This window comes from Oryctolagus cuniculus, chromosome 2 (genome assembly GCF_051225735.1).
Source record: "Oryctolagus cuniculus isolate XC-2025 breed Fujian yellow rabbit chromosome 2, ASM5122573v1, whole genome shotgun sequence".
Lineage (NCBI taxonomy): Eukaryota > Metazoa > Chordata > Mammalia > Lagomorpha > Leporidae > Oryctolagus > Oryctolagus cuniculus.
In genome coordinates this window covers 46,882,460-46,896,957 of record NC_142868.1, presented here as the reverse complement: position 1 = coordinate 46,896,957, position 14,498 = coordinate 46,882,460, and the positions used below count along the sequence as shown (strand labels likewise).

Below are 14,498 nucleotides of genomic sequence, written 5' to 3'. Positions count from 1 at the left end.
TCTCTAGGAATAGAGAAAACACTTCAAGAAGTGTCACTTGGAAGGCAGTCAGTTAATGTATGGTAAGTATGTAAGTGGCTCTGTTTTTCTGTTTGCTAGCACGTGAGTTAGGCATCTATAATTAATATGTTTCCATCTGTGAAATGCCTACCCAACACCTCTAAGAGTTGGCAGGTCCTTCAGGGAATTTCATTTACTTTTCAGGAGTGTGGCCGTGCAGTACCAATATGCTGTAATTCCGCCACGTGCAGGCTAGAAGTAGGTTCACAGTGTGCAGAAGGCGAGTGCTGTGAAAATTGCACTGTAAGTGCTTTTTAAAGCCTTTCTGTTGTCTGCAGCAGAAAAATTATGATTCTTTATGATGCTTATATGTTCACATCCTGCTTTATTCAATACCATCTGCCTCCCCTCACCAGTTTAAGGAAAGAGGACAATCGTGTAGGCCTCCTGTGGGCGAATGTGATCTCTTTGAATATTGCAATGGAACATCCGCCTTATGTCCGGACGACATCGTTATTCAGAATGGGCATCCATGTGGTGAAAATCAATGGATCTGTGTTGATGGATCATGCATTAGTCCACCTGAACAATGTAAAAGTATATTTGGTGAAGGTATTTATTACCAGTTGATTTCACATCCATGCGTTTTTCTTGAAGCTGGAAATAAATTGATAACGATATAAAATCGTGCTATACATTTAGTATACATATTTTAAAGAATTATAGAAAAAAAAAAAAGAGAGGACTCTTGTAAGGGAAAAAAATGCAAGTAGTTTGGAATTTTTATTCTGAATTGTTTCCACAAAGTAATGGAGGAGGAGGCTCAAATGTCTCTGGCACTCCCGAATGCCAGCAGTAAAAGCAACTTAATATATTCAAGATGATGACTACAAGCCACCTGGTTCCCAGGGCTGTTTGCAGATCCTTGAAGTTGAAGATCAGACTTGCCTTAGGCAGAGAACCTCTCCAGAAAAGATACAGCAGAGACTTGTTAATCGTTGGGATTATAAGGGGAGGCTGTCAAAAAACACGGTACACTTTTTGCATTGAGCACTTTTAGAGCTCAAAAGTCTGATTAATCAGGTCAAATACAGTGAAAAGGCCTTGGAAGTTTCCCTGCAGTCAAAGGCAATGTAAAAGAATGCTGCCTCCTAATCTTTTAAAAAACTTTGGCTCAGTTTTGAAGTGCCTGTGGTAATAGGCAAGGAAGCTATTCCTTTATATTGCTAAAATAGTCTATTGTGTGGATGAACAACTGTTACTTATTTTCTAAAACGTTGTGCTCAGAATTTGTCAATTATGAAAAAAGACACTAAAACCTTTGCACACAAGTTTGCCTGTGCACGTATTTTAAAATTTCCTTTTGTAAACATTTTAGGAATGGGGATGGTTGGGTGGGATGTTCAATATATGTTTAGCCAGATAAACTGCCCAACTGTTCTTCAAAGTGACCATACCATTTGCATTGATGATAATAATAGAGGTCCATTGTTTGTGAGCTATAGCTCCTGATAATATCAGTCTTAAATTAAAATGAACTATAGGGTTTTAAAAGATTTTTGTGCATTCTGAAAGGTTATGTGGCATGATTTCACTGTGGGATCATTTCTGCTGCTCTGACTGCGATGGTCTTGACTATCTGGTTACACTTTAATTGCCTAGCTGCAGGTGTTGGTTAGAAGAGCATCTACTCAAATCCTTTGTCCCATTTTCACTGTTGTTTGTTTCATTATTTAAGAGATGTTCAAATATTCCAGCTGAAAATATTTTCTCAGATATGGAATTTATAAATGTTTTCTCCCAGTCTGTACTTATATTTTTAATTCTGTTCACCTAAAATTTGAAGAATAGAGGTTCTTTAGCTCAAATGCAATTTATCAGATATTGTCCTATGTAGATCATGCTTTCAGTATCATAGACAGAAAATCTTTGCCTAAACACAATCATAAGAATTTCATCTGATTTTTGTCTTTTAACTGTTGTATAGCTTTGGGTTTCACTTGTAGGCTACTGATTCATTTAGAGTTAGTTTTCTCTAGGGACCAAGATAATGATCCAGGTTTTTTTTGGTAATTTTTAAGCATATTTTCATTTAGTTTTCCACAAATGCTTATATCTTTTCCATCACAACACTGTATAATTGCCTGTGTAGTTTAGTAGAAAATAAATGTGTGTGAGTCTATTTCATAGGACTCCCCTTTCTATCACATTTCTGTTATCCTTTCTCCAATACTACTTTCCCTTTGAAGTACAAGTTTGCTTTATTTCAAAATTGTTTTGGTTATTCTAGTCCATCTAAATTTCCATCTAAATGATAAAGTCAGTTTATTAAGGTCTTCAACAAATGCTCCTGTAGCTGGCATCTGGCATAGTGGTTAAGATGTCACTTGGGTTGCTCACATCCCATGTTGGAGTGCCTGGCTTAGAGCCTCAGCTCCACTTTCAGTACCCACTTCCTGCTTGTGTGCACCCTGGCTTGCAACAGATGATGGTTAAAGTACTTGGGTCCCTGCCAGCCATGTTGGAGGCTTGACTGAGTTCTGAACTCTTGGCTTTCAGCCTGCCTCAGCCCCAGCTATTGTAGGCATTTGGGAAGTGAACAAGTTCATGGTAAAAACTCTCTTTTTCTCTCTCCCTTCTTTCAAATAAAAAGAAAATAAAGGTTTTAAATAAATAAATTAAAATCCTCCTGAGATTTTATTGGAATTGCCTGCAAGGATAGATCAATTTTAGAACTGACAACTGATAACAATGTTGAGTGTTCCGGTTATTGAACCCTATGTGTCTCTCCACCTGTTTATGTCTTCCACATTTATCTGAATTTCATATATATATATGTGTGTGTGTATGTGTGTGTGTGTGCCTTGCATATAATTTTTAAGACTTACACTAAGTATCTTTCTTACTGGTGTCATGGAAAATAGATGATTTCTATTGGTGTGTGATTTTTAAAATTTTCTGCTAGTAACCTGAAACCTTGCTAAATTCATTTACTGGATCTTAGAATTTTTTCTTGAATGTATTTCAGGATTTTCTACATAGACAATCCTGTCATACACAAAGAGACAGTTTTGTGTCTTCCTTTCCAAACTCAATTCTTTCTAGTTCTTTGCCATCATTGTAATATTTTCTATTTCCAATATGATGTTGAATTGGAATGAAGAGAGTAGACATTGTTGTTCTGTGTGTGTAGTGAGAAAGCATTGTCTTTCACCATAAATTTTATATTAGTTTGAGGCTTGCTTTGCTTGTTTTTAGGTTTTTGTTCCAGTGGAAGATTTTATCCCAAATTGAGGATGAAATCTGTTAGAATTTTTCTATATGTATATAGATTATCATATTTTTACTTAGTCCATTAATGTGGTGAGTTACACCAATAGATTTTTGACTGTTCAACTTTTTATTATCATTCCTTTTACATTTTATAGGGTTCTATTTACTGATTTTTTTTCCAAGGATCATTGCCCCTATGTTCACAAGAAACACAGTCTGTAGATTTATTTCTTGAATGTCTTTTCTGATTTAAGTGTATGGCTGGTCTCAAAAAAGACGTCTTGGAAATGCCTCTCCTCTACGATAACCCATAAACATGCATGTAGCCCTGAAATGATCTCTTCCTGGGATGTTTGGTAAAAGTTGCCTGTGAAGGTGGATGGCTCCGGAGTTGTCTGTTGGGAAGTTGCAGACAGCGGCTGGCACTGTGGTATAGTAGTCTGAGGCTCCGCCTGCAGCCCCAGCACCCCATAGGAGCACCAGTTCAAGTCCCGGATGTAGAGTTTCCACTGCAGTTTTCTCTCTCACTCTCCCCTGAGACTACACTTCCTCCACATTTTTTTTTCTTTTGCTATTTTCCCCTAGCTGAGAGCAGTACATCTTCCCCCTATTCTGCCATCTTGGAATCCTCTATTTGATGTTGAGCTGAGTTTTTGCACAAGTTTGGACCTTTCTAGGAATTTGTCCTCCATTTCACCTAAATTGTCAAATCTGTTGCAGTTTTTTTTTTAGTACCAATGATGATTATTTTGATGTTGTAAGATATGTAGTATTTGTGGTGAATAAACCCACCTGAGACCACCTTTCCACAAAACAATGGGCTCAGACACACGAGGAATGCAAGAAGCAAGGCTCTGTCCATGACCTTGCAGGGTGGGTGTCTGGTGGCAGACACCCCTGAGACAGGAACCAAGCACTCTGCTACCTTCCAGGGCTCAGGTCCCTTCCCTCAGTTCCTCATTGGCTGAGTACTTTGGAAGTCACAATCCTCTTGATGTTGCCTGAGACTGGGCAGGTGATTTGGTGCCCAGACCAGTTGCTGGGCAAGCAGGAAGGGGATGAGGATTGCTTGGGACTGTGGCACAGGCCTTGTATGAGAATATCTGTTACAGTCCCGCTGTGTTTTAAAACTACAGGACTATAAGCTGGAGGTCTATGTTATGACCGGACTCAGGCTGGTCATGCTGTTTGAAAAAAACCATAAGCATTTTCTTACAATAATCTCTCCTCTTTTCCAATCCTTGTAGTTATAATATGTGTCTTTCATTTTATCTTGTTAGTCTGACTAAAGATTTTTACACTGAATTATTTTTTTTCAAAAATCCAGTTTTTTTATTTCATCAATTTTCTTATTGTTTTTCTGTTCTTGTTTTTACTAATGTCTACTCTTACATTCATTATTTCATTTTTTCTTTATTTCTCAAGCAGTGAGCTGGATGGAAAGTAGAGCAGCCAGGACTCAAACAGGTGCTCATATGTGATGCTGAAGGCAGCAGCTAACCCACTCTGCCACAGAATTTTATTGTTTAAGGTTCAAGCATTTGGGAATTTTTTGATGTATCTTTCTGTGATCAATAACCTTGATTTTGTTATGGTCTAAATATATTGATTAATACAGTATTTTTAAATTTGTTGAGGTGTATTTTATGTCCTGAAAGACAAACTTTCTGAATGTTTTCTATACACTTGAAAAGGGTATATGTGTTGCCATTGTTACTTTTAGTGTTCCATAAAATAAATGTCATTTAGATCAAGTTGGCTAATAATTTATTCAGGTATTTTAAGAAAAGCCATGTTGAAAACACCAACTATAATTGTAGATTGGTATGTTTTCAGTGTTGTCAAATGGTTTCCATCTTCTCTGAAGAAAAATCTGCCACACTTATCTCCTGTTCCTTCCATTAGGAACTCCTCTTTCTTTAACTTCTGTCCATTGTCATATGATATGCTCCCTGGTATATGTGTGTGCACATAGTATTCTCTGAGTTTCTTGGAACTGTGGCTTAAATATATTACTGCACAGATTTTTAAAAATTCAAATATATATTTATATTTAATTATCTCTCCATAAATATTTGAATTCTTTAATGCCTTTCCTTCTTGCAGATTTATATCATATGGAATCTGGTTTATTCTATGTTTACCATGATACTCTTCATTATTTTAACATAGCTATATGCTTGTTTGTGTCTTATTTGTTCTTACATGATATTTTAGATGGAGACATATTTCTAGTTCAAAATTGTTCTGCTGTTTTTCGTTTTTAGCTGTTACCTTTGAAAAGTCCTGTCTTTAGTCTAAATGTTCTTCTTGTATAGATACTGCCATCAAAGTTTTTCTTCTGCTAGTCATTAGAAATGAGAAACTAATCATCTCAGTTAGGTCCAAAACTGACATTTGTTGAGGGTTGGTTGAAGTTTAGGTAAGGTTCAGCTCACCCTTGTTTCTAGGGCATAATTCTCCAGGGCTTTCTGGACAGCTCAATGCATCTACTCACTGAGACTCCTCGTCCTGGCAGGTGGATAGCCCTAACACAGAAACGGCTGGCCAGTGCGGGGGCTCACTAGGCTAATCCTCCGCCTGCGGTGCCGGCACCCCGGGTTCTAGTCCCGGTTGGGGTGCCGGATTCTGTCCCGGTTGCCCCTCTTCCAGGCCAGCTCTCTGCTGTGGCCCGGGAGGGCAGTGGAGGATGGCCCAAGTGCTTGGGCCCTGCACCCACATGGGAGACCAGGAAGAAGTACCCGGCTCCTGGCTTCGGATCGGCGTAGTGCGCCAGCCGTGGCAGCCATTTGCGGGGGTGGACCAACGGAAAAGGAAGGCCTTTCTCTCTGTCTCTCTCTCACTGTCTAACTCTGCCTATAAAAAAATAAAAGAAAGAAAGAAAGAAATGGCAAGACAAAGCAGTGCTACCTCGTGGAAGTCATCGTCTTAGATTTGCCTCTCCTTCCCTGCACATTATAGTCTTATTTTGTTCAAAATATTTTAAAACATCCCAGTTTTTTAATGTAGGTGTTAATCATTTTAATGTAAATTAATACACATTTAATAGGACTAATTGTACTGTTTTTCAGAAGTAGAAGGTGGCACTCCAGAATGTTATGAAGAACTGAATGCTATGGCTGATATATCTGGGAACTGTGGCATAACTCATGACGGGTACAAAAAGTGTGAATCTGGGTATGCTCCAACAAATCTATCTGAGAACCTCTGTTTATTAAAGCCTTCCATTTGAAAGTAGCACCAGCCAATAAATCTTATATGAAAGCAAAATAGCACCTGCTGTAAAGGGGTCATGGATGGATAAGCATTTTTCTTTCTTGTATACCCAAATTATGCTTTGTATTTTCCCCCTACCAAGTGTTTAATTTACATTTAGAAACATTACTCACCATTAATCCATTTTTTCAAAAAAATTTTAGATGCTATCACCTTAATTTTATCCAGGATGATGATGTATAGAGGGTTGAAGTGTGAACAAATGCTACAGTCAGACTTCTGTTTTCAAAGCCCAACTCCAGTGTTGAGCTGTTTGTGTGGCATCAGGCATATACTTCAGTTTCTCATACATGAACTATGAGTATCGCTGACATCACTGGAGTGATACAGATCCTGGATGAAAAACATGTAGACTGGTGTGACTGACACAGGGTGTGCACTATGTGAGGGTCAACTATTAGCTATTCTCATAGTAGATGAAGTAGAACTAGAGGGTTCCTTAACCCCACTCACTTCTTAAAAATTTTATTTTGATATTATTTCAAAAGTAAAAGTAAAAATTCTGTAAAAGTTTCTAGTTTGTCTGAGCAGCACAAAGAATCACCATTTACCTTTTGTCCTGATTCACCAATTATTTCCATTTTGCCTATTTGCTTTAACCCTTTTTCTAACTCTTCTTCCCTGTCCTCTCTTCATAATTATTCTTCTGACCCATATGAGTATAAATTGGAGACTATGCTTTTTTACCCCTGAATAAATCAGTGCATCTTTCTTTAGGATAAATATATTTTCTTGCATAAATGTATTCTAGCTATCCAGCATGGTTCATACTGAAACCTCACTGATTGTCTCAATGAAGTATTTATAGATATTTTCCCTTGCTCAGGAACAAATCTGTAGTCACCTACTTGCATGTACTCATACTTTGTTTTTACAGTTTTTTAGTCTGGAACTTTTCATTTGCATTTTTTAGATCTTTTCTTTAAAAATGCTACGGTTAATTATTTTGTAGAATTTCCTGAAAAGTTGCATTTTTTTGATAGTTATCATAATTATATTCAGGTTATACATTTTGCCCATTCAACACTGAAGTGATGTTGTGTCCTCCACTGCAGTTTTCACAAAGACACATATCATTTTATTTCCATATTGGAAATTTTAATTACATATTTTGGTAAGCTTCTTTTTCATTAAGTTTCTCAACTGTATAGTTAATATTTTTCCTCACATATTTAATGTGTAATTTTATGGGGCATTATAAGATGGTGGGAATATTCTGTTTCTCTTTAAATTTTTGCCTACTTGTTCTAAAACCTATTGATGATTTTCTAATTCCGTTATCTGCCTTTGCTTTATTAGCGAGGACCGTGTTATGGGAAAAAGTATTCCTTTCCTTGTATTTGTTTTATTTACTTGGCCATACATTCTTTCAATTAGAAGAACCTAGGTTACATTTTCCTTAATCCAGGATTCATGATGACAAATTTTTAAAATCATTGTCCTGTTGCCTGATTTGGGGGAAAATTTCTTCTGCATGTAGAGTGGGAAGCTTGCCCACATTGACCTTTGATATCTGTCATTCAACAGTCTACTGTTTTGTTTTGTTATTTTTACTGTTGGAAAGTTAATCCTCCAGTGTATTAGGGCTTTTTGGTTGGTAATGTTTCTTTATTTTCTAGTTACTTTTATGATTTTTCTCTGTGGCTTACAGCACTACCATTATGAAGTATGCTAATGGTTTTATTTTAGTACTGATTGTCTCAGTATCTTTCAGTATCTCTTCTGTTGGAGATCCATAATGCTAAACTGAAAAGGGAATACAGGAAGCCTGATACTTAAACAAATTTACCAATTTTTTAAGGTTGGATTTCAGGATGTTTGAGTATCAAATGAGTGTGAAGGATTCACAAGCAAAGTAAGCAGGCTAACTAGGAAGTAGCTCATAATTATTACAATGTTCATTTCTCAGTAGCAATTCAGATAAGCCCCTCCTGTTTTTTGAAGTCCCAAAATTAATTACATATATTCTTTTGCAAATATTGGCTCTGTAAAAATATATAAGCTTTATATATGATATTCTAATATTTCCATATATTAAAATTAATGATTTTCATTTATGGAAAAATTATAGTAATCGGAAGTGTGGAAAATTAATGTGTAAACATACAACTGAGAATATAATTGACATTAAAAATGCTACTATTATATATGCCAACGTAAGTGGATCAATCTGCCTTTCCCTGGAATATAAACCAGATCATCTAGATGCTGCAAAGATGTGGGTACCAAATGGAGCTGTGTGTGGTAGCAATAAGGTAGGTTGGTCAATAGTATTTTCTTACCAAATAATTTTCTAATATTTTATACTCTTTTATTGAATGCTACATATTTTGTGTTTGCCATCATAAATTAAGTGTATTTTCATTGAAGAAAATTTGGAATATCAGAAAAATTTTTTAAAAATAAAATATAATCTGGACACAGTGATAGAATATATTGTTATCAGCAATTCATTGGCTATTTTGTGTTTTTAATGTAAATTGTGTATATTGATGGGATTGAGAGTCACAGTGTTCAGGATATTTCATTAAATTATGAATTATCTTTGGATACATTATATTGTTATAGTAAGATCTTACCATTGTAGTGATGAAAATAATCATGATTTCATAGAGTGAAACAAACACCCATCCACATCACATACCTGAAATATAATTATACTTGCCATTTTCAGTAACTACTTATGTCCATACTTAGGTGGGGTTCTTTAAAAGTTCACGGAAAATGCATATTACCAAAAAAATGCATGGATTTTAGTATTTCTCTGTACCAAAAGAAACTTATCTTTCAATTCCATATTCCATAAAATTTTTGAAGCACCCTTGTATAAGTTAAATCTAATTATTCTTTCACATCTTCATTGCATATCATTATGAATATACACATATTTAAAATAGTTTACCTAATAGTTAAGGAAATACTTTTTACACAATTTGAATGTCTTCTTCAGTCTAGCTTTACTAATATTCATTTAGAAAATAAAGAAGTAGAAAAAGTGTACAAAATGAAAACATTACCCCAAATTGTCACACAAAACACAGTTATTTTTAAAGCTTTGTAATATATTTGCTTTCATGAAATTTACTTTGAAGAATATTTTCCAAATTAATGCCCCAGACTGTCTTTAATTTTAAATTATCCATTATTTCTCAACAGCCTAACATAGGCTATATCATTGAAGAACAGCACAGTAAAAAAGAATTAGCAAGAGTGGCTCAAACAGCTAGCACTTTATTTGTCCCGCTAATGGAAAGTGAGTTTGGAGGTTGCCCATCCAATATAGTTATGTGGCTCCACTATTGTCATCAGTCTGGTTTTCAGCTATGTATCCTATACTGTGTTCCTCCTCCTGTACTTTCAAGGTGATTAACTGAAGCTCTGGCTAGCCCCACATTGCAGGATGGGTGGTAGGAAAGAGCTAATAAAAAAGAATGTGCCATCTTTGTTCACCATGGTTGGTGAGGGGTAAAAGAGTGTTCGTGACCAAAGAGGTGTCCCGCCAAGTTGACACCTATTTAAGCAGCTTTAAAACGCTCTTGTTAAAGATTTAAGTACCAATGCATATTGATGCTGGAGAAGTTTCTGCTCCACAGCAGGGAGAGAGGAGGGCTAGGTAGACATCTTGGGGAGGTTACACAAGTAGTAGCCCCGAAACTTTGCCTTCATGTGTATATCTCTGTCTATTCACTAACAGTGATCAAGCTAGCTGCATGTTGAATATTCTAATGATTTCTATGAATTCTACACATTAGAGTGTCACCATTTTTAAAATACTTCTAAGAGTAAGAGTGAACATATCATTATAAGAAATTCCAAAATTATTTTTGTCAACAAAGAGCAAGTAAGAGTGGCTGCTATAAATATAGTTTCAATTCTCAGGTATTGGTGACTAAATATCTATATCTATATCTATATCTATATCTACATATATACCTAACCACTACCACTCCTTGTACCAAGTTATTCCTAGAAGGAATCCAACAAAGGATTTGAAGAAATCTGTATTTTAAAGTCTTGATCCAGAAATCCAAGTAGAAATCATAAGCAGCTTCATCTGGGTCTCCCCAATGGGTGGCTGGGGCCCAAGCATTTGGGTCATCCTCAGGTGCCTTCCTAGGCATATTAACAGGGAGCCAGATCAGAAGCGTAGAAGCCAGGACTTGAACCGGCACCCATATGGGATGCCAGGATCACAGGCAGTGGCTCAACTGGTTGCACCACAGCTCCAAAGAAGAAAATTTTATGCTAATATTTCTAGTTATATGTTCTTTGGTTTACCATCAGTGGCTTGGCGCTTCTCCAGAGGTGCATTAAGCATATTGGAAATTGAAGCATAGCATCATTTGATATGATAGGCTGAAAGAGGCCTCTGAAAACATTGGAATACTTGTGAGTATCAAGCTTGGCTTCCACCATCTCAGTTAACTGTGTCACCACCAATGGAGTGAAACAAGCCAGAATCCTTAATGTCATTGACCTAACTCTTTTCATCCTCCATTTATAATCCAAAGTGATCCAGCCCAGGCTGTTTTAAACTTTTTAACTGTGTCTCAAATACATCTACTGATCTGTGTCTCCACCGCCACTCAATTTCACTCGATGGTTACCATTTTTGTGGGCTACCATAATGGCATTCTAATATTCTATCTCCAATTTCTTTTTGCCCTTTCCATTCTTTTTTTTTGTTTTTTGTTTTTTGTTTTTTTTTAGATTTATTTTATTTATTTGAAAGACAGAGTTACAGAGAGTGGTAGAGACAGAGAGAGAGGTCTTCCATCCGCTGGTTCACTCCCCAGATGGCCGCAATGGCCAGAGCTGTGCCAATCTGAAGCCAAGAGCCAGGAGCTTCTTCCAGGTCTCCCACATGGGTATAGGGGCCCAAGGACTTGGGCCATCTTCTACTGCTATCCCAGGCCATAGCAGAGAGCTGGATTGGAAGAGGAGCAGCTGGGACTAGAACCGGTGCCCATATGGGATGCCGGCGCTTCAGGCCAGGGCTTTAACCCGCTGTGCCACAGCGCCGGCCCCTCCATTCTCTTTTTCTGAAACAAGCTTTTATCACATTTCCTTCTCTCCAAGTAAATTTCTTAAGTCTAGCAAACTGCTTGTAGGTTGAAGGTCAGCTCCCTTGGTAGAGACTGTAAGATTCTCTGCAATCCCACTCTAATAGTCAGCTTTTATAACTGCAACTAAAATCCTTCAGAGAGATAAGTTAACTTATAAAGAAATAAGGTTTATTTGGGCTCATGGTTTTGGAGGTTCACGGTCTAAGTTTGGGCAGCCACTGTAGCCTGGCATCTGATGCCAGTGAAAGCTGGTGATGGCGGAGTACCTGTCGAGCAAGGGCCACATGGACAGCCAGAATATTTGTCCTCCTTGTCCATGTGTCTCTCTATACGATGCTGCCATGACTCAATCATGGGCTATACCCCAGCTACTTAATCCAATCTAATTGTTTTCAAATTGTGCCACCTTCAGACACCATAACTGAATCAAGCCTCCACCCTTAATTCATCAACCACTTACATCAATCAATTAGCTATTACCATAAAATGTTGGGGGCTTAGTCTCCAACAAAAGGCCTTCTCTCACATTATATCTAACATGTTTATTTGTTTTTTTTTTAACTTTTATTTAATGAATATAAATTTACAAAGTACAGCTTATGGATTACAATGGCTTTTCCCCCATAACGTCCCTCCCACCCGCAACCCTCCCCTTTCCCACTCCCTCTCCCTTTCCATTCACATCATGATTCATTTTTAATTCTCTTTATATACAGAAGATCAGTTTAGCATACATTAAGTAAAGATTTCAACAGTTTGCTCCCACACAGAAACACAAAGTGAAAAATACTGTTTGAGTACTAGTTATAGCATTAAATCTCAATGTACAGCACACTAAGGACAAAGATCCTACATGAGGAGTAAGTGCACAGTGACTCCTGTTGTTGACTTAACAAATTGACACTCTTGTTTATGGCCTCAGTAATCACCCTAGGCTCTTGTCATAAGCTGCCAAGGCTATGGAAGCCCCCTGAGTTCACCGACTCTGATCATATTTAGACAAGGCCATGGTCAAAGTGGAAGTTCTCTCCTCCCTTCAGAGAAAGGTACCTCCTTCTTTGATGACCCGTTCTTTCCACTGGGCTCTCACTTGCGGAGATCTTTCATTTAGCTTTTTTTTTTTTTTCCCCAGAGTGTCTTGGCTTTCCATGCCTGAAATACTCTCATGAGCTTTTCAGCCGGATCCGCATGCCTTAAGGGCTGATTCTGAGGCCAGAGTGCTGTTTAGGACATCTGCCATTCTATGGGTCTGCTGTGTATCTCACTTCCCATGTTGGATCATTCTCTCCCTTTTTTTTTTTTTTTTATCTTTTTTACTGCAACCTAAACAGGTGAGATTTGAGTTGCTTGCTGGTATCTTCCTGGGGCCAAACACACTATAAGACCTAAGTATTTATTTCATGAATGATAGATTGGCTATTCTTTTTTTTTTTTTTTTTTTTTTTGACAGGCAGAGTGGACAGTGAGAGAGAGAGAGAAAGGTCTTCCTTTTGCCGTTGGTTCACCCTCCAATGGCCACCGCGGCCGGCGTGCTGCGGCTGGCACATCGCGCTGATCCGAAGCCAGGAGCCAGGTGCTTTTCCTGGTCTCCCATGCAGGTGCAGGGCCCAAGGACTTGGGCCATCCTCCACTGCACTCCCTGGCCACAGCAGAGAGCTGGCCTGGAAGAGGGACAACCGGGACAGAATCCAGCGCCCTGACCGGGACTAGAACCGGGTGTGCCAGCACCGCAAGGTGGAGGATTAGCCTATTGAGCCACGGCACCGGCCAGATTGGCTATTCTCTTTCTGATGTCCACACTACCCTTTATATCTTCTTAGTTTCCCAACTGTCTTCCTCTGGAGGATCATTTTAAATATCACATTTTTGTCTCTCTGGGTCTGGTTTATTTTACTTAGTATAATGATCTCCAATTCCATCCATTTTTTTTCCCAAATGTCAGGAGTTCATTCTTTTTTTATGCCTGAGTAGTATTCCATTGTGTATACATATTACATTGTGTATAGATACCACAATCATCAGTTGGTGGACATCTACATTGACTCCATATCTGTGCTACTGTGAATTGAGCTGCTATAAACATGGGAGTGCACTGGCCTCAGAATCAGCCCTTAAAGCATTCGGATCTGGCTGATGAGCCCATGAGAGTATTTTAGGCATGGAAAGCCAAGACACGCTGGCAAAACAAACAAACAAACAAACAAACCTAAATGAAAGATCTCTGCGAGTGAGATCCCAGTGGAAAGAAAGGGCCATAAAAGAAGGAGGTACCTTTCTCTGAAGGGAGGAGAGAACTTCCACTTTGACCATGACCTAGTCTAAATAAGATTGAAGTCAGCGAACTCAAAAGGCTTCCATAGCCTTGGCAACTCGCGACTAGAGCCTAGGGATTACTGACGCCATAAACAAGAGTGTCAAATTGTTAAGTCAACAACAGGAGACACTGTGCACTTATTCCCCATGTAGGATCTCTGTCCTTAATGTGTTGTACTATGTGAATTAATGCTATAACTAGTACTCAAACAGTGCTTTACACTTTGTGTTTCTGTGTGGGTGCAAACTGTTGAAATCTTTACTTAATATATGCTAAATTGATCTTCTGTATATAAAGAGAATTAAAAATGAATCTTGATGTGATTGGAATGGGAGAGGGAGCAGGAGATGGGAGGGATGCAGGTGGGAGGGAAGTTATGGGGGGGAAGCCATTGTAATCCATAAGCTGTACTTTGGAAATTTATATTTATTAAATAAAAATTTAAAAAATAAACATGGGAGTGCAGATATCTCTTTCGTATGCTGATTTCATTTCCTTTGGCTACATTCCCAGGAGTGGGAAAGCTGGGTCAGATGGTAGGTCTTTTTAAATTTTCTGAGGAATTTCCA

The 14,498-nt window shown here is 37.9% G+C and overlaps 1 protein-coding gene across 3 annotated transcripts in view; it reads left to right on the top strand.

Moving 5' to 3' along the window:
- The window catches only part of ADAM2 (ADAM metallopeptidase domain 2), a 70,350-nt gene that overhangs the window by 42,276 nt on the left and 13,576 nt on the right, over positions 1-14,498 (top strand). Inside the window, 6 exon segments of one of the 3 annotated variants that reach the window (NM_001082677.1) lie at positions 205-303; positions 417-612; positions 6,345-6,399; positions 6,401-6,406; positions 6,409-6,450; positions 8,621-8,804. In NM_001082677.1, the coding sequence (NP_001076146.1) occupies positions 205-303; positions 417-612; positions 6,345-6,399; positions 6,401-6,406; positions 6,409-6,450; positions 8,621-8,804 (582 nt within the window). 3 annotated transcript variants of the gene reach the window in all.